The following is a 20,870-nucleotide window of genomic DNA, read 5'->3' on the forward strand; positions in this document are numbered from 1 at the left end:
AGTGATAGTTGCTGAAGGCGCCATTTTTATGGAGACCAAACCCTTTGAAAGCCTGCGACGAATATCCTCAACAAAATGGCTTCCTACTTCAAGTTCTATAATGAATCCGAATCACTCCCTGGTAATCACATGCTAGACAAGCACTCAGTTACGATATACGCCATTTTTATGAAGGGCAAGGTATCGCTGAAAGTCTGGAACTAAGACAAAGATATCTGCTTTGGGCTCTGCTGCCCTCACAGCACAAAGTCTATAGGTTCCCCAGCGCCAGTCACGGTCCCAGATGTATAATGTGGTCGCTTGTCACATTTAGACAAGTTCTGGGGTGGGCAAAGAAACGTCGGAAGTGACGTACCAGGAAGCACCGTGCTGCCAAGAGCTGGTGATGATGGCGGCGGTGTGGAAGTCTGCTCTCCTGCTCCTCCACTCACTTCTTCTGGGCTTCCTGTCACACAGGGCCAGCGCCGATCTCACGGATGGCAACAGTGAGCACATGAAGCGGGAGCATTCGCTTATTAAGCCGTACCAGGGTAAGAGGCAGTGATCGGCAGCACCGAGTGGTCACTGGTGGCAGCGGTGCTCTGAGCGCGAATACTTGCGCGCCCATACTCCTCTGTGTTATCTGGAGCATAGCAGCCAATCACAATACTGGTCTCATATTTCTACTAAAGGTTAGAAAATGAACGCAGTGGCCACTGACCACTTTTTAACAAGTTTGTAAGTATTTTGTGAGCATAGTTACACATTAATCCTCATGTATGGTCAGAATTTATGGTGTCATGGTAACTGTACTGCCATGTGCAGGAGAATATCCCACCAGAATGTCCAACCACGGGGAACTGTAGGTATGGCTGTAAGGTGACAGTGGCCGATTATCAGCGGATTGTAATTGGCCAGTAAGCAGACTGCCAAATGCGCGTTCGTCTGGTGAAAGGGATGCTGTCAGCACAGGATGACTGTTCAAACCAAGCACAGGCGCTCGGTGCATTATGAAGTGGCCAAACTTTTCCAGATGGATGGAAAACGAGCAGGTGTGAAGGTGTATATAAATTATTGGCTCCACCATGATGCACCGAGCGCTTGGTCTTGGTTTGCACAGTCATTCTGTGCTGACAGTCCCTTTAAGATTGCTTAGAATTCTCCATTCTCTGCATACATTGTCCTGTGTAGACAGAACATACCTTCAAGAGCAATGACAGTGTATGCACAGAGGACGATGTATTACTGATTGTCCTGTGCACATAGGAGTGCAGTCAGACTGCTGAAGCCGGCTATTAAAGGACCGCCCATCACCTCTGTAAGCCATCATTTAACAGCCACTGTAAATAGGTTTAAATGGACCCTACATTAACACTACACAACTGCAGCTGCTAACCACATATATGCAAACCAATGTATTGTCGGCTAATAGCCTGTTTGGACTATTCGACTACAATTTCATGCACATAGGACAATCATTACACAATAGTTTTGTGCACACACTGACACTGCTCTCGGCTGGACAAGTACTGTTACTACAGGACAATGTACTGCCCAGAATGGTGACTTTTAGCAAGCTGAAATCTTATTTCATCTGACAAACAAGCGTTTTGTTCATTCATCACTGGCCAATTATAAGTCCCTGATAATGGGCCACTGTAAATGCACACCTTACTGTATATCTACATTTTAGCTCTTCTTTAGGGTCAGGTGTAGTGTCATTCCCCGGCACATTGGGCAGTACAGTTGCCATGACATGCCATGTATTATAAATTTTGACAATGCAAGAATATCAAGGCCTCATTCAGATATCCATGCTGTACGTATGTGTTCTATCCATTTTTTTCATGGATACAACTTGTTGCCATTATAGTCTATAGGGCTGTTCACATGTCCATATTTTTTCACAGACCAGGTCCATTTTTCTTCAGTATCACAGATGAAAAGTGCCAATATAAGTGTATGGCTCCATGAAAACCACGGACAGCACGCAGATGGCATCCATGTGCTGTCCATAGTTAAAGGGACTCTGTCAGCAGAGAATCACAGTTGAAACCCAGTACAGGCACTCGGTGCATCATGGCCTGACCACACATTTATATACACTTTCCCACCTGCTTGTTTTCCATCTATCTCCACCCTTCTCTGGCCCTATAAAGCCAGAGCTGTCAATCAAAGAGGGAGGTGGCTACAGAGGGAAAACAAGCAGGGAAGGTGTACATAAATGTTTGGCCCCACCATGATGCTCTGAGTGCTTGTAGTTAGTTTGAACAGTCATTCTGTGCTGACAGTCCCTTTCACTTTGCAAAGGATAGGAAAAGCTGTTATTTATTCATCCATGAAAAACACTGATGACCCATTGATGGTAATAAACGGACACAGACCATACACTGATAAAATTGGTACCATTTTTTCACCTAATTGTTTAAACCCATAGTGTGAATGAGACCTAAAGTTGTGCTCTTTCATCAGGTAATTGGCAGCCTGTTTACACAGCCAATTATCTGAAGACGCTCATTCCTGATAGGTTTATTCACATCGACCAAACTCCAGTATTGTCTCATCCCCTTAGTGAAAGTTTGTATGATGGTGAAGTGACAACGCACCAAGGATTCCTAAATTGGATGTCTTTGCAGTTATCTCATACAAGAGAGCCTTGCTTCACCTTGTGGTGTTTGCATGCAGTACTCTGCTACAACATACATGGTCTGGAATATTGGCACAGTAGAAAAATGAAATTTTTATTTTATATATTTTTCAAGGGTTATTTTCAACATAATATGCTGAATTTTAGAGATCTGACTGATGGGACCCCCTGCGATCTTAACCAGGATTTTCAGGGCCCCATCTTGAATGGAGGTGAGGTGCGCGTGCTTGACCTCCACTTTATTCTTTGGCCCTGATTCATGAAGACTGGCGTTTTGGTGAAGAGTGCGCTGGAGTAAGATGCACTTAGTCTTTCAGCTGCTGTGAGCCACTGCAAGAAATGTTCCCCATCCAGGGACTGAATACATTTCTGTTGTAATTGATGCCAATTTGTGACGTAAATTGAAATGAACCTGCCGTGTGTGTTCGGCCACTCCTCCCTCCGCGCTCTCAGGCTAAGCTTCATCCATTTTGGAACTAGCCAGGACATGAATAATAACAAATGTAGCAAAATGTTTTCACAATTGAGTTGTGCTAAAATTTTGCAACATTTCAAGCAATTTTACACCAGAAAACTGAGAACTGCTTGATGAATTGGGAGGCTATAGGATATGGAGATGCCGAGCATGAGCACCTCCACTCTATTCAAGAAAAGCCCTGTTCTTAGATCACTGTGGGTCTCAGCAGTCAGACCCCCAGTGATCAGGAAGTTAGCCCCTATCCTACTGAATAGCTTACAATATTGGAAATAACCCTTTAAAGCAGGGCTGTGGAGTTGGTAAGCCAAACCTCCGACTCCTCAACTTCCATGACTCCGACTCCCGTATACATGGCTCATGTTTAAGTGATAAATTTACTGTAGCACAGATTCATCTCAGCTAAAAGTCTAGACCCTTAGATCAGGAATAGTACAGACATTTATAGGACATTTCACAACTTTCCCAAATTCTTATGAAAAAATATTCCCCACAAACTGCATTGGACTACTGTACCCAATTTATTATATATTTTAGGAGTCGGTCCATTTTATACCGACTCCGCAGCCCTGCTTTAAAGAGGGGCTTTCACCAATTTGTTTCATGTTGAACTGGACACGATGTAATAGTGGCTGCAGAGCGGAATAGAATGTGTTTGTGTTTTTTTTTCATTTTGTCTATCTGTTGTGGAGATATTAGCAAGCAAAGTATTTTACACCAAATGTGTTAACCTTTTTTTGAAGTCCGAGTGGGTGCAAATAGTGTTGAGTGAGTATGTTTCATTAACCCTTTCAGGAAGCACGCTCGGTTGCTCGTCGAGTATATTGGTGTGCTTGGCATTTCTTTTACTGTCGACAGTAAAGAAAATGCCGAGCATGCCAAAATACTCGGCAAGCACCCAAGCGTGCTCGCCGAAAGGGTTAATGAAACATACTTGCTCAGCACTAGGTGCAATCAGTGTTTTTCCTGGTGGTGTGTACTTCTTTCTGCATGATGACCAATCTTTTACAGACAGCAACACTCAAAGGAAAAAACACGTCCCCATCATAGCTTAGAGAAGATTTCTCAGTGTGTGAGATGTAATCATATAGTGCTGATCTCCTGGTCTAACCTCCTGCATGAGTCAGTGTGGGGAGAGGAGCAGTGCAGCAGAGTGTAGCTGTGTCACATTACAAATCCCTCTATCAACTCTCCCCCTCTCCTAGCACTGTGAGCTCTGCTGTGCTTCCCCTCCCCTTCTCATTATATCTCACACAGGAATTGTTCAGAGGAAGATGATTAGTCCTGTTTAACATGTAATGACAACCAGCCCTGTTGTCACTGCAGAGCGATTACCAGTTGCCTTGGCACAGCATTCATTAGTGTGGTTGCTGACACTCAGTAATGAGGAGGACTGGTAGAAGGGTTTGTAATGTGACACAACTAAACTCCGCTGCACCACCAAGAGATCAGCACTGTATCATTACATCTCACATTGAGAAGCCTGCTATAAGCTGTGGCGGGGATGTGTTTTTCTTCCATTTAAGTATTGCTGCCTGTTTGATTGGTTAGAATCATACATGGAGAAGTACACACTGCCTGTGAAAACGCTGATAATACCCACTTGTATACATTTGTTTATTTGTAACGCATTAGGTTCCAAATACTTTGACTGCTAATATCTGCAATGGAGAGGCAAAATAAAAAAACAATTGTTTTCTTGGGCTCTGCAGCCACTATTAAATCGTCTGTAATGTTCAACGTGAAACATTTGGGAAATATTCCTCATCTTTCACTCATTAACACCTGCAATGGAGGCTCAGTAAGAAATTTGCACAGGAATAAAAATACTCTTTAAGGCTATGTGCCCACGATGCAGAAATGCTCCGTATTTTTCTCCCTGGCAGAAAAAAAACGCATGCGGATTGGACATGCGGATGTGAAGCGTTCTTCACTGGCATTTCCGCATGCGGGTTGTCAAGCGCTTTCCAAGCGATTTTAGCATCACTTGGAAAGTGCTTGATAACTTGGTCACACTATATAAATCCATACAACCGGCATGGATTTATATAGTGTGACCTTAAAGAATGGTAAAAAATAAATCTATACTTACCCTCTGATTTCCTCCGCAGTCTTGCTTCGCTCCGTCCTGGCTGCCGGCTGATCGCGGTACACTACACTGAAGGACCTGCCGTCGCATGACTATGACGTCAGCACAGGTCCTTCAGTCCACCGCGATCTGCCGGCAAGCGAAGACAAGGAGACCGGGGGCCATCAGAAGGTAAGTATATATTTATTTTTTATTTTATTCTTTTTTTTACAGGTTCTATGATACTCGGGTCCGGAGGAGAGTCCTCCACACCCGGGTACCATCCGCACATTGAAACGCTTGGATTCCGCATGTACAGATGCAGTGATGCGGAATCCATGTGTTCCAATGCAAGTCAATGGCGGCGAAAACGCAGTGCTTCCGCAAAGTAATTGGTAGTGCTGCGTTTTTTTCCGCAATGATAATCCGCAGCGGAAATATATCCGCAGCATGAACACCGCACATGCGGATTATCATTGGGGACATGGCAGGCCTTCTACCAAGCGTTTTTTAAGCGTTTCTGTAGCGTTTTTGCGGCTGCGGAAATGCTTAAAAAAGGCATCGTGGGCACACAGCCTAAAGCAACTGTATGACGAGGAAACAGGATGTTTTATATGCTGGACCCCCTTCTGAGTCAGTAGGCAAAGCTATGTCCAGGTGGCTTTTTATCAGACTCATTCATTTGAATGGCCACCATGTAAGGATGTGTGCCCACGATGCGTTTTTTAAGCGTTTCCGTAGCGGCAAAAACACTTAAAAAATGCATGTTAGTAGGCCTGCCATGGTCCCCAATGATAATCCGCACTGGATTTCCCCTGTGTGTGCCAGGAACAAGCCACATGGCTACCAGCTTATTGCCCTGGGTGGGTACTGCATTTTGAATGGGGTTGTTATTGATTTTTATTAAATGTACTCCTATAGAACAGAGTAAAATTTATTATTATTATTATTTTATTTTTATTAAATGCTTTCCGGAGGGCAGCCATATTGTGGGAGCACCGTTCCTTACAGTATTGTCTGCATACACCGTACAGCATGGTGTGCACTTTGTCAGCTGAAAGTAGTCAATTGACAGAGAAATGGGTTTAGTTGACAGTAATGAAGTATAGTCCCCTACCCTAAAGATGAAGGAGTGTCAGGGGAGCTGCAGGCAGTCTTATCAGGGTACATAGTGTTACTACCCCGCCTTATCGAGGCCTTCAGTAGTACAATAGAGCTGCCATCAATCACTGTAGTTTGAACTGTCATTTTGTGCTGAGTCCCTTTAACCTGCATAGTATTTACATAATTGCTGTTTTTTGTCTTCTGCACTAAACAGTGATCAAAACATTATATGTTCCTTAAATTGAAACCAATCAAAATGACAACTTGCAGAACAAAAATAAAGCCCTCACACAGAACAGAATGAACAGAAAAATAGAAAAGTTTAGAATTTTTCTTTTTAGCCACAAAAATATAAAGTCTCGAAGTTTGGTATTGCTTTAATTATGCTGTCCTGAAGAACCATTTTATAAGGTCATTATATGGCATCATATCATTCAAAACTACAGCTTGTAACGAGAAAAACAAGCCCTCATATGCCTCTGTCGACAGAAAAATGGTTATGGCTCTTGGAAGCAGGAGGGGATAAAAAATAGTAAAAAAATTGTCTGTGTTGGGATTTGATTAATGTCTATGGTGAAGGAACACAAAATGATCTAGATATGTCAAGTTTAATAATGCCTTCCCTTAAAAATCATAATTATTGAAATCCCAGAAGTTATTTCCATGGTAGTAATTTATGGAATACCTGCATATTTATGACCTAAATGTCTGACATATGTGTCCCATCTCTGGGAACCATACCGGTCTCTACTGCCATAAGTAAGCAACATTCTCCAATAATTTCTCGGAAGTTCCTAAAAGATCCTTCCTTTTGGGATCCGCACCTGAGGATATACCATAAATGGGAATAAGCTTTTAATATACAGTATGTCTTAAATGTATTCCTAAATAGAGACTTTACAGAGAGTCTGTAGGTGGGCCGGACTGGTGGAAAATGTAGGATACAAATCATAAAAAGGCCAGAAATGGTGTCACTCCTGATGTACACACTCGACAGCTTACTCTGAAAGTCACCTGAAATGACAGGTATGCTTTAATGATGTTCTTATTTTATAGGGGTGGGGTCCAGCTCAATGCCACTATGGGATTTTATGGGCAGCACAATGCTAACAAGTCAGTACGTGCGCTTGACACCAGATGAGCGGAGTAAAGAGGGGTCCATTTGGAACAGTATGGTAAGTTGTGTTTTTTTGTACTTTTATTGCTGATTGTAACAATCATAATTTGTATTATCTAGTAGAATAAATCCTATTTTTCTCCACAGCCATGTTTCTTGAAGGACTGGGAGCTGCATATACATTTCCGGATCCATGGGGCAGGAAAAAAGAACCTTCATGGAGATGGCTTTGCCCTGTGGTATGCAAAGGATCGTCTACAGCAAGGTGACTTTTTATCTGTTGGAGCTGGTTTGACTGTTCTTATTGCTCTTTAATGATTTAACACTTAAAGTTTACAATATATTTCTTAAGGACCCGTGTTTGGAAACCAAGACAAGTTTCATGGCTTGGCAGTCTTTGTAGATACCTATCCCAATGATGAAACAACAGAGGTGAGTGTGGAGTTCCCGCCTTTCTGCTGTCTTTCCCAGCAGATGATGGCTGATTTAGCAGATGATGGTCTTCATGTGCTTCATTCCACCCACAGCTTTTAACCTGTTAAATGCCGCTGTCAATCTTTGACAGTGGCAATTAACAGTCACCAGCAGGAGAGCAAGTCATTCCACGTGGCTATGATGTGATTGCGGGGCGCTGATTGGTTGCTATGACAGGGCAGCACGGTGGCTCAGTGGTTAGCACTGCAGCCTTGCAGCACTGGGGTCCTGGGTCAAATCCCACCAAGGACAACATCTGCAAGGAGTTTGTATGTTCTCTACATGTTTGCGTGAGTTTCCTCCGGGTTCTCCGGTTTCCTCCCACACTCCAAAGACATACTGATAGGGAATGTAGATTGTGAGCCCCAATGGGGACAGTGGATATAATGTTTGTAAAGCGCTGTGGAAATAATGGCGCTATGTGAGTAAAATAAATAAACAAAATATGACAGCCCAAGGTCTGCTGAAGACCTCCATGCGTGTCATGATGATTTTCCTTTGCCTGTGAAAGCCAGCCTTTAGCTTGCGTTCATAGGAGATTGTGATTTTAGCTATACATAGCAGTGCTCATGCACTGCTATGTATAGTACAAGCGATCAGAGGATCGCAGCTTTAAGTCCCTTAAGGGGATTATTAAATACATTAAAAAGTAAAAAAAAAAAAGTTTTTTAAAAATAGGAAACAAAAATAAAAAAAACACAGGTTCAAATCAACCACCTCCCCCACCTTTGCCCCATAAAAAATAAATCAAAGAAAAATATATATTTGGTATTTCTGCGTTCATAAAAGTCCAATCTATTAAAATAAATTAATCTGATGGATAAACGGCGTAACGAGAAAAAAAAGATGAAAAAGTCAGAATTATGTTTTTCTGGCCACAGCAACATTGCAAAGCTTCGTATCTACCCCAAATTGGAATCTGCTTAGGGCGCAAAAAAATAGAACCTCACACAGCCCTATATCCCACGAAATGAAAGTGTTGTGTCTCAGAAAATGGCGGCACAAAGTTGTTGTTTTTTGACCACTTAAATAATAAAAACAATGCTATACATGTTTAGTATCTGTGTAATCCTACTTACCTGGAGAATCCTATTACCAGGTCAGTTTTACCTTATAGTGAACATGGTGAATAACTCCACCTCCCAAAATAAAAATAATAAAATAAATTATGAAATTGCACTTATTTTTCAATTTCAACCCACTTGGAATATTTTCCAGTGCATCACATGATAAAATCAATGATGGCATTCAAAAGTACAACTCGTCCCGCAAAAAAACAAGTCCCCATAAGGCTGTGTGGACAGAAAAAAAAAAGTTATGGATCTTGAAAGAAGGGGAGGAAAAATTGAAAACGAAAAATTGAAAGTGACAGTCGAAATGCAGTAGTAATAAGTTGTATAGCGCCAACATATTCCGCGGCACTTTACAATTCAGACGTTACTTGTACAAACAATATAAAGACATTACAGAGTAACAGAAATGAACAGCTCAAACTAGAGGAGTAAGGCCACGGCCCCACTATCAGTATTTGGTCAGTATTCGGTCAGTATTTTTACTCAGGACTGGGAGCTAAAACCAGGTGAGGAACAATCAGAGAAAAGGTATAATAGAAACAAGTCACCAATTCTGCATTTATCACCCACTCCTGGTTTTGGCTCCCACTCCTGAGAAAAAATACTGACCGAATACTGACCAAATACTGATATTGGGGCCATGGCCAAAAGCTCCCAATTTATGAAGAACTTAAAGGGACAAATAAGTTAAGTGCGTGGTTTGTATGGTCTAGCTATCTTTCTAATAGAGGCATTGACGTAAAGATGTGCAAAGCAATCACCAGCAGGTATCTGAATATTTCCAGATACAAGGTGCTACTAAATGCATGGGGCTACATAGTTGTATTCTATATTATAGACACGGCACTTAAACATTTTTACCAATTTATTTCCTACCAATCTCAAGAAACTGGTTTCTCAGATATTAATCCTAGCTTTTTCTCTTCAGCGTGTCTTTCCATATATCTCAGCCATGGTAAACAATGGCTCCTTGGAGTACGACCATGGCAAAGATGGGCGCACAGTAGAATTAGCAGGCTGCACTGCTGATGTTCGCAATAGTAACCATGACACATTTCTAGCTGTTCGATACTCTCGTGGACGTCTCACGGTAAGAAAAGTGTAAGGTTTCGATTGCATATTCTTCACTTGCCGCAGAAGATATATAGTATCATGACATTGCTTGTGTGTTGCTGTTTGTAAAGCAAATAGATGAGAATTATCCTGCAAGTTAACTTCTTTCATTTTTCTGAAGATCATGACGGACATTGAAGGGAAAAACGAATGGAAGAATTGTGTTGATATATCGGGTGTTCGGTTGCCAACAGGGTACTATTTTGGTGCTACTGCAGCAACTGGAGACTTATCAGGTTAGAACTCTAATTGCAAAAAGGCAGCATTTCAATGAAATCACTTAGACCTGATGAACATGCTGCATTTACTAATGAATATCCTTGTCAGCATGGTTGTATAATCTTTAATCAGTCTCTGCCCACCTATCCTGAATGACAGTTCCTCAGTGTCCCCCCTCCCTGCTGCTGAGCTCACATTGTTCAGTGCAAGCTGCAGCTGTCAATCAGACTCATGAATATCAGGATAAATCGCTTCATATCAGCATTATATAACCATTCTAGAATAGATTTTCGAAGTAAATAACAAGTCTCATAAGGTCTATTTAATAATGTAAGCTTTTTGTAGATAAACTCTGACAGATCTACCATAAATACCAAATGTTTATTCCCATTATTTGGCACACTTTGTAAATCTTATCTTTTTATAGATAATCATGATATTATTTCCATGAAGTTATACCAGCTTATGGTAGAGCATTCGCCAGATGATGAAAATATCGACTGGACAAAAATAGAGCCCAGTGTAAGCCTCCTGAAGTCTCCTAAAGGTGAGTTTCTATAGCAGTGAGATCTTTTTATTATACTCGGTTGTGTATGTGGCCGAACAAGAAATATATACATGGCACATAAAGCGTAGATCTAAGAACAGTACAATAAATTATACTTTTACATGTTTCAATATTTGTTGCATTCATAGAAAGTCAGAACCAGTCTTCTGACCTGAGTGCTCATGTGGCCATTTCTCAGTTGACTGCAGGGTCCAACGCATCTTATTTTTTTTTCGGGATTGGTGTTTATCACTTCTGATTGACCCACACAATCAGACTCCATATCAAATTGATCAGGAAAAGCCCTGGAAACACTATAATCTTGGCAAGAAAACATGTAAATGTGGAGAAAAAAAATGGACATTATTGCTAATATTCCTTATAGCACAGACCAGAAAAAATGCCCTTAGGGAAGGTTAGGACCAGCTTTCTTCCCGTGATCTGGTAAGACTCTACTCTAACCAGGTCTCACTGAGATCTCACAGGGGGAGGAGGACAGCTGCGTTGTGTATCGTTGCGTACAACGCTCTGGAACTATTCAGGGCATCGGAGAATAATGCCCCTATACCCAACTTTACATCTATCCCATTTGTGTGACACGATGCTCACATGCAGAGGCTCTTAACTCGCAGCACTGTGACATGAGTCTTAGCAGATCATGGTCAGGAAGCCAGTTGTGATCACCTCTGGGGGTGTTTACTTTTTTTTACCTTTTATAATTGGGCACCATTATACAGAGAAAAAGTAAACCCTTCCAGAGAAGAACCTGTTAATGTCCTCTTGTTTTAAAGGGAAATTGGCATCTAAACTTCACAAGCTAATAGCTCTGCAAAGGAAATGAGAATTAGAAAAAAAATGTATTCAGCTCTTCAGCCATTTCATAATGGTGTTGCCAGTTTGTCTTGTAAAAAGTGGTGAACATTGCTCTTTAACCCCGACACGACATACAGTTACGTCATATCTCGTGTCCCTGACTTTTATGCATGCTTGCACTCCGAGCCCGCATGTTTCCCAGCAGATGATGGCTGATTTAACCAGCCATCATGTGCCTCTAACATCAACGGGTGAAGCAGGGTTGCACCTGTGGCATTTAACGCGCGCCGGCAGGGGGGCATGTCATTCTATACGCCCATCAATGCGCCCGCTATGTGATTGCAGAGCGCCGATAGGTTGCCATGACAGTCGGGGGTCTGCTGAAGACCTCCGTGCTTATCACGATTCTCCTGCATAGCCAGCCAGTAGCTGGCGTTCATAGCAGGGCTGTGGAGTTAGTAAGTAAAACCTCCGACTCCTCGATATCCCTGACTCCACAGCACTGCCTCACTACTGAGCGTGTACATAAAGTGCAGCACAGATTCATCTCAACTAAAAGCCGAGATCCTTAGATCAGGAACAGAACAGACATTTATAGAACATTTCATAACTTTCTAAAATTCTTATGAAAACATTTACTGCACATCCTGCATTGTACTACTGGACCCAATTTATTAAATATTCCAGGAATCGGAGTCTGACCATTTTATACCATTTACACTAAAATGGACACAGATACTCCAACTCCACAGCCCTGGTTCATAGGAGATCATAATTTTCACTATACATAGCAGTGCTGAAGCATACATAACCATTAAAAAAACATCAACTATACATTTTGTATACTTTTTCCCTGTGTCAGTCCTTATTACACCTAACTTAATTTATGGACATCTATGGTATTATTTCTTTGCCTGTGTGGATTGGGTGGGTTGTTACTGACATCTGGTGAGAATTTCATGTCAGTAGTCCTCTCTCCTGCCCTCTAATTCCTATCAGGTTACTTACATTATGTGATGCCATCTATTGTCTGCTGATGTAATTATGCTTTGTCCAGTATGGCTTAACCTTAATTGCACATGCATCAGCTTTGATCCACCCATGAGGTATACAGGTATTCTGTCCCTTCACATTTTAAATACACAGGTGGATTTATTACCATTTGTTTGTGCATGACTTGGAGGTAATCCTATCTGACTCGGTCTCTTTTGGAGATTTGTGTCTCATTCTCCCACTTTGTTTTTTTTGTGATCCAATTAAAAAAGTTTGTATTTTTTTTTGCTCCTCCTGGCTTTTTTACTTTTGCATTTGTAAAAGTACAATTATCAAAATATAAAATGAATCTAATTGGTAAATGGCATAACGATAAAAATATCCAAATTCAAAAATTACATGTGTTTTTTTTTTTTTGCCGTTATTTTTTTGCAATAAGAGGCGATCAAAACATCATATCTACCCCCAAAATTGTATCAGTAGAAACGTCAGCTCAGGGTGCAAAAAAATAAGCCACAACACAGCCCCATATCCAAAAAATGACGAAACGAGCAAAATTATTATTATTTATTTATTTATATATATTATTTTTTTTTTACAAATTTCTGAAATTGTTTTCACCACTTAAATAATAATAAAAAAACAACTATTCCTGGCTGGTATCTGCATAATTGTACTGACTTGGAGAATCATATTGCCAGGTCAGTTTTACTGTATAGTGAACGTGATAAATAAAAAAAAAAAATTTGTGGTATTGCACTTTTTTTTGCAATTTCAACACACTTGGGATTCTTTTTTTCGCTATCCAGTACATCACATGATAAAATGAATGATGTCAATGAAAAGTACAACTTGTTCTGCATGTGGATGGTAAAATAAAAAAAGTTATGGCTCTTGGAAGGAGGGGAGGAAAAAAACTAATAACAGGGCGATATTCTGTTTGAAGGGGTTAACAGGATTCACTATTTCGACAATGACCATGTATAATCTGGCTCATAACCAAATGCAAACAGAACATTGTGTGACTGTATTCAGACATGATCCTTTTGTAGCTGCCTATATCTGCGGTGGATATGGTATCTCCTACATGTACACCTGTTTTGTGGGTTTTTTTTTTTTCAGGATATTTAATTTATTTTTTCCCTTCTTGTCTTCCAGATAATGTCGACGATCCAACGGGCAACTTCCGCAGCGGTCCTCTGACTGGTTGGAAGGTGTTTCTTCTGCTGCTCGCCGCGCTCTTGGGAATTATAGTCTGTGCGGTGGTGGGAGCTGTGGTGTTCCAGAAACGTCAAGAAAGAAACAAACGTTTCTATTAACTGTATGATCTGGCAATATACCCAAAGCCAAAATGTGAACTTTTTTTCCCCCCCAAGAAACATGGATTGTACAAATGTTTCTTACGTGGGTGTTAAGGAGATAATTTAAGTGGCATTTTCATACTATTCGTTAATGGGAATGAATGCCGTCAAGAAGGTGGGTGGGAGAGGAACAATCACTTTTTAAAGACCTTTTTTTTTTTTCTTTGGGGAAGGTCTGATTTGATTTATTTTTTTAATATAAATGTCTGACTTAACTGGAGTGTGCATTAAGTATATTTTTGGGAAGGTTCATGGCTGCATTGTTTTTCATATATCTTCTTTTCTTGATTGCTGAACCTACAAACTTGTGCTAGGGACGTTTAGCGGAGCATCTCCAATTTCCAATCTGTTGCACCTATCCGGCGGCTCAATCCTGTGGATTGGAACGGCTGCTCCGTACAACTAGTGTCCGTCACCGTTGAGATCAAACTGCCCTGATCATAGCTTGATTTCTGGATCAGCCTTGCTGATATAAAATGTTTACAAAAATTGGAAATGAAGAAAGAAGAATTTCGCCTTGGGTCTGCACTACATATCACACAAATCCTTGGGATTGATTTTCTGCTACTGCATTTTTCAGGAATGTGGAGGGGTTTCCTATAAGTTTGTAGGATATTTGGCCACCCATTAAAGAGAGAAAATGAAAAAGTTGTGTTGACTCATTAAACAGTCCTCATATATTACATCAGCGGTAATCAAGTACACCGCACCAGCAAAGGGCCACATGTCACATTTTGCCAAGGCGCACACACATTGTTTTTACCCAGCTGGATTTTCTCTTGCAAAAAAAATTCAAGATTGTTCTTGGCAAAAAGCATAGGTTATACCCATCACAGGCTCATGAATAGCCCATATAGATGCATTCACGTACAAGGAACATACCGTACTTTACTAGATGGAATATAGAGTTTTCTATAATTGTGCCCAGGTTTCAACATCGTTCATGTCTGATCATATCATTCAGGATGCAACTGCACTACTAGGCCACGTTCACACCTTCAGTATTTGGTCAGTATTTTACATCAGTGTGTAAGCCAAAACCCGGAGTGGAACAATTTATTTAAACCTACAGCAAAATGGAAGCAAAAGCCATCTCACTACAAATGCAACAATCTTTATTAATCAAACTTCAACATATAAAAACATATTAAAAGAGGGGAAACATGCCAGAAATAACTCCATCAACTGGTTATACCAGATCATTCCACAGGAGGGAGCTCAAGCTCCAAAGACTAAGAATGCAATTAGCACAGAAATTATCAGCACAAAAAACTCTTTGCAGCTACAATGCATGTTAGCATGTAAAGGTAATCCTACATATAATTATATTTATAAATATATCAATAAAGTGCATATGTGCCAAATTGTGAATGGGTATATAATATCCATCCAAATACATAAAGCACTGTTACCTAAGTGCATAGCATGATGTAGAGCTGAGCCCAACTATGTATACACACTGTACTTGTATAATGGGAGCATAATACATGATATTTACATGGACATTGGGTCCTGCTATCCAGTAGTAGTAGAGTATACTTAATTATGCATCATTAAATCCCACAGTACAATGAGATATGGAAAAAAGTGCCTAATATAGTGCAAAGATGTATAGGATTTAATGATACATAATTAAGTATACTCTACTACTACTGGATAGCAGGACCCAATGTCCATGTAAACCATGTATTATGCTCCCATTATACAAGTACAGTGTGTATACATAGTTGGGCACCGCTCTACATCATGCTATGCACTTAGGTAACAGTGCTTTGTGTATTTGGATGGATATTATATACCTATTTACAATTTGGCACATATGCACTTTATTGATATCCACACCTTATCAAGGGTGTAATTATATTTCGGATTACCTTTGCAGCTACCATGCAGATTAGCATCTAAAGAGTTTTTTGTGCTAATTGCATTCTTAGTCTTTGGAGCTTGAGCTCCCTCCTGTGGAATGATCCGGTATAACCAGTTGATGGTAGTTATTTCTGTCATGTTTCCCCTCTTTTATTATGTTTTTATATGTTGAAGTTTGATTAATAAAGATTGCTGCATTTGTATTGAGATGGCTTTTGCTTCCATTTTGCTCTAGGTTTAAATATATTGTGTGGAAGTGGAATGAATATATGGGCCTTAGTTAGGTATAACCAGGTGAGGAACAATCAGAGGAGACGTATAATAGAAACCCGTCACCACTTCTGGATTTTTCTACCTACTCTTGGGGATGCATGGTGCAATCACTATACTAATGTGGCAGATAGCAGAAATACACCACAGGTCAGTTTACAATGTATAAAGAAAAAAAGAAGACAGTGGGGATCAGATTTCTATAAATCCTTTTCATTTTGCTGGAACTGTAAGACGCTGAAGCGCTCCTTAAACGCATCATGGGAACTTTAACCTAATTGATTTAATACTATCTGTTAAATCTATATCTCTCCCCCTTCCATTACAGGGAGTTTTCTCGTGATCTCAGATTTGACAACCAGTCTAGTATATGCGCTAATATGTAGAAAGGAAGTGAAAAGACCACATAGAGCAACACTGCTTATAAGACATTGTGTGAATCCTCCAACTGCTACCTTATAACTTCCTGCTATTGGCACATATGTAGTTCATTTCTATGTACCAAAACAGTGTATCAACCATATTAGGCCCCCTTCACAGGTCAGTGTCTCCAGTACGTGTAGTGATGGTTTTCACACGCACTGGAGAGACTCAAGTAGACCTATTCAAATAAATGGGTCTGCTCACGTGTCAGTGTGTTTCCATGGACTGTGTGTCCTTGTGCAAAACACGCTGACATATCCATTTTTTGCCGGCAGTCCGGGCCGGAAAACGTCCTGCACACTGATGACACACGTACCGGTGCCTGGGAAAAGCTGTACAGTTCCCGTTGTTCCTAGGCGCCAGGTGCTGAAGGCAGCTCTCATTATTGTCGCCTGGACTCCCTGAGAATTGAGGTTACGGCATGTCACAGCCAGCTGTCCCCACGTTCAGCTCAGTGTGAGCCAGCTGATGAACTGCCACCACCTTCCTGACATCCCCGTTCGCAGCGTGAGAAATTTCTGTCTGTGACTTGCGGTAACCTTAATTACGTTACTGCTCGTCACTGAAGCTGCATCCCAAGCTCAGCGTTTCCTGGATTCACAGCTGAGCGGTCGCATCATGTCACTGCTCAGCCATGAAATCCAGATGTAGCTGAATTGGGCTCTTCTTCGTGGGACAAATGGATTGTCAACGGACAGGTGAGGAATATGGTGTTTTATTTTTTATTTTACAGTAATACCTGGGAACAAGAGAGTGGGGAGTGTTTATTTTAAATAAAGGATTATACTCTGTGTCTTTATTACATTTGACTATGGGTTATTAATGGGGTCGTCTTATAGATGCCTCTCCATTACTAATCCCTGGGCTTGATGTGAGCGGCCATGAACCAGCTGACATCAACTCCAACCCGATTACCCCACTTGCCACCGCACCAGGGCAAGTGGGAAGAGCGAGGCTAACCGCCCAGATTTGGCGAATCTTATGGATACGCCCTTTCTGGGGAGGCAAAATGTTGATGTTCTTAGTCTGGGAAGGGGGCCAATATCCCTGGCCACTTCCCAGGCTATTAATATCAGCCCACATCTGTCTGTTTAGCCTTTGCTGGTTAGTACTTATAGGGGAATCCTATGTAATTTTTTGTCTGGGGTCCCCTGTAAAATAACCAGTAAAGGATAACCAAACAGCTGTGAGCTGTTATTAATAGCCTGGGAACCTAAAATAAAAATATTCCCTGGGAAAAATAAAAAATGTATGGCTCTTGCAAGAAGGGGAGGAAAAAAAACAGCAAAAATAAAAGGCTCCGAGGGTAAGGGGTTATAGTCAATAATATAAAGCTGTTTACTGTTGCCTGCTATAAGCCAGCATTTGGGGGGACTTTCATACCCCCCTATGACAGGTGAAAGGACACCTTTGTCCATTGTTTTGGCTGCTTCCAATGTCAGTGATATTTCTCGTATATGAAAAAGGGTCCTAGTTTCATCTAGTTTTTGATCAGATTGTCATCAGAGTTTGGTCAGTGTCACTTTTACCATCAGAGTTTGGTCAAAGTTTTAGCAGTTTTTCTCGGATGATAAAAAAAAATGATGGTTTCTCATGTTAAAGTCAGTGAAAAGCAGACATTGGATGGCATCTGAGTGTTGTCCAGTTGTTTTTTTCACAGACCTGTAGACTTGCATTGGTGAGTTTGATCCGACACTCAGATCAATATTGGAGAAGTCTCCATCCTTTTGTGCGGAGCACTTGGTCTGAGGAAACAGATTGGACATGTGAACAGCTCCATAGACTATCATAAATACGAGTGCTATCTGTGAAAAACAGAGCGCTTCTGGAAATATACCAGACAGACCAGATATATATTACATATACACTGTGTGAACAATTGTTAGGCAATATGAATTTTTGATAATCTTATTTTTGAACAACTATGATGATGTCGGTCTGTCCAAAAGGTTATAAAACCAGAATATTTAAAGGACCTAGGGTGGTAAAAAAAAACCTATACTCAGCTCCTGGGCCACTACTTTGTACTGAGCTGGTCTCCTGGGCTCAGTATCTGGAGGGCATGTCACTTGACAGTTGCATCAATGGCCACTGATTGGCTGCAGTGTTCTCATTTCGTCTGAGCCAGAAGAATCAGTGTTTATTCCAGCCAGATGTTGATAGTGGGAGACCTTTCAGGAATGCAGCACTGAGAATAGAGGAGCAACGCCGGTCCAGGAGATGAGCATTGTTTTTTTTTTTGTTTTTTTTCCATATCCTTGGTCCCATTAATAAGGGGTTATACACTATATGACAACCCCTTAAATGTAAATAAAATTAAATTTGGTACATATTTCCAGAATCTGTTATAGATGAGTTTTATGTGATTCAATACCACCACCTTGTGGCATGTCCTTGGTTCTTCTAGATAATAAACCCAGCTTTCCCTGAAACAGATCTAAATAATTAACTGTTTGAAAGAATTGTCTTAACAGAGAAAAATAACTTAGCTGACAAATTTGCCAGGAGTACCCTTATTTTTAAGGGCAATCCTGACAAATATTCCTCCTGGGCAATGTTTCACAAACATAGCTGCAGCAATTCTCATCATTTATGTATTGGACTAACCCAATAGCTACCAAATCCCCCCCCTGCAGGCCCGGCTCCTGGTGTCACACATCCGGATGTGAGCAGCCTCTTCTTATCCTCAGCATTATTGGGAGCATATCCTGCACATAAAGGGAGGTAGATGTGCTGTATATATAATACTAATAATGACAACAGATAGGCTTTACTGTTATGGATATGTAATAAAGCATTTATTTATACTGTGATAGACAGAACATGTTTTCTAATATTTTTGGATATAAAAACGTTAGGGGCTGTTCCATAGGACTGACACACAGCAAATATAGAGCTAATATTCAAAAAGGGTTCAAAAAATGAACCTGGAAACTATAGGCGAGTAGATTAACCTCTAGTTTGGACAAAATCTTGGAAGGTATTTTATACGATATTATCCTAGAGTATTTTATAATCCAGGATAATTATGGGTTTAATAGGGATCGGTACTGTCAAAATTGTTTGATCATCTTCTCCATTCTGAGCCCCTCACGCTACCCCCTTCTCCATACTGAGTTCCCCATGCTGCCTCTTCTCCATTCTGAGCCACTCACTCTGCCCCGTTCTCCACACTGAGCCTCCCATGCTGTACCTTATCCATATTGAGCCCCCCATGCAACCCCTTAACCACACTGAGCACACCTCATAGTGCCCCTTAACCATACTGAACCCCCACACTGCCTCTTCCACATGCTGAGCCCCCACGTTGCCCCTTTACCATACTGAGCCCATCCAATTCTGCTCGTTAACCATACTGAGCCCGGTCCATACTGCCCCATATATCTTTAGTAGTGTTGAGCGAGTATGTTCTGTCCGAGTATGCTCGGGCCGAGCTCCGAGTATTTACAGCTGCTCGGTGATATGGTTGAATTGCTCCCGTGTGCATGATTTGCAACTGTTTGACAGCTTTATTACATGTGAGGAATGTGTAAGAAATAGACATTCCTCCCATGTAATAAAACTGTCAAACAGTTGCAAATCATGCACACGGGAGCGATTCAAACATATCACCGAGCAGCTGTAAATACTCGTAGCTCGGCCCGAGCATATTCGGCGAAAGGGTTAATAGAACATACTCGCTCAACACTAATCTTTAGTTCTATGAATGCTTATCTGCTCCAAGCTCGAGCGACTTCTCCTCCTCTGCGGCGCTCTGCAGTGATGTCTGCAGTGTGACAATGTGAAACCATGCTAGGAGCGTGAGCATGCCGCTGGACATCGGGTCAGGGAGCTGATTGGAGCTCTTCTGACCCCGGAAGTGCTGCAGCTCATTCAGAGGTTCATTTGTATTCTGAAAGACATAAATACAAATTAATGCAGGGAAACCACCCTAGTCCATAAAGATGCCGGTTTTCTTCAGTCTGGAGGAGAGGAGGGGAGATTAAAAAAATATATAAATATTTTTTTTTAAATCTTGATCCCAGCGCCACCCCACTCCCCCCCCCTCCGCATCTCGCAGCCCTAGGCACCTGACCTCTGGTGCCTAGAGGCAAATATGGGCCTGTCAAAAGCTGATAATAAAAACTCCTAATTACATCTCTCTAACGATTCACCTTCATTGATAGAAACTGCTTAGTCCCCTAACCTATTGGGCAGGATTCACCAATTGTATGTCTCAACACCCGACATACAGTGGGTACGGAAAGTATTCAGACCCCTTTAAATTTTTCACACTTAGTTTCATTGCAGCCATTTGGTAAATTCTAAAAAGTTCATTTTTGTTCTCA

The 20,870-nt window shown here is 41.1% G+C and overlaps 1 protein-coding gene across 1 annotated transcript; it reads left to right on the plus strand.

Annotated features, from left to right (window-relative positions):
• Window positions 1–323: 323 nt before the first annotated feature.
• On the plus strand, window positions 324–14,631 carry LMAN2 (lectin, mannose binding 2). The gene is made up of 8 exons (XM_073651392.1): window positions 324–530; window positions 7,330–7,448; window positions 7,538–7,655; window positions 7,743–7,822; window positions 9,866–10,027; window positions 10,172–10,286; window positions 10,697–10,816; window positions 13,781–14,631. Exons 1-8 carry the CDS (start codon window positions 386–388, stop codon window positions 13,939–13,941), a joined length of 1,020 nt encoding a protein of 339 aa, XP_073507493.1. The 5' UTR covers window positions 324–385; the 3' UTR covers window positions 13,942–14,631.
• The last annotated feature ends 6,239 nt before the right edge of the window (window positions 14,632–20,870 follow it).

Source organism: Phyllobates terribilis, unplaced genomic scaffold (assembly GCF_046119375.1).
Source record: "Phyllobates terribilis strain yellow unplaced genomic scaffold, ASM4611937v1 Scaffold_11__3_contigs__length_659146591, whole genome shotgun sequence".
Lineage (NCBI taxonomy): Eukaryota > Metazoa > Chordata > Amphibia > Anura > Dendrobatidae > Phyllobates > Phyllobates terribilis.

Coding starts and splice junctions, on each gene's coding strand:
- LMAN2 (XM_073651392.1), top strand. CDS start 386: ATGATGGCGGCGGTGTGGAAGTCTGCTCTCCTGCTCCTCCACTCACTT. Junction 7,656..7,742: donor AAAGGATCGTCTACAGCAAG/GTGACTTTTTAT, acceptor ATATTTCTTAAG/GACCCGTGTTTGGAAACCAA. Junction 10,817..13,780: donor CCTCCTGAAGTCTCCTAAAG/GTGAGTTTCTAT, acceptor CTTGTCTTCCAG/ATAATGTCGACGATCCAACG.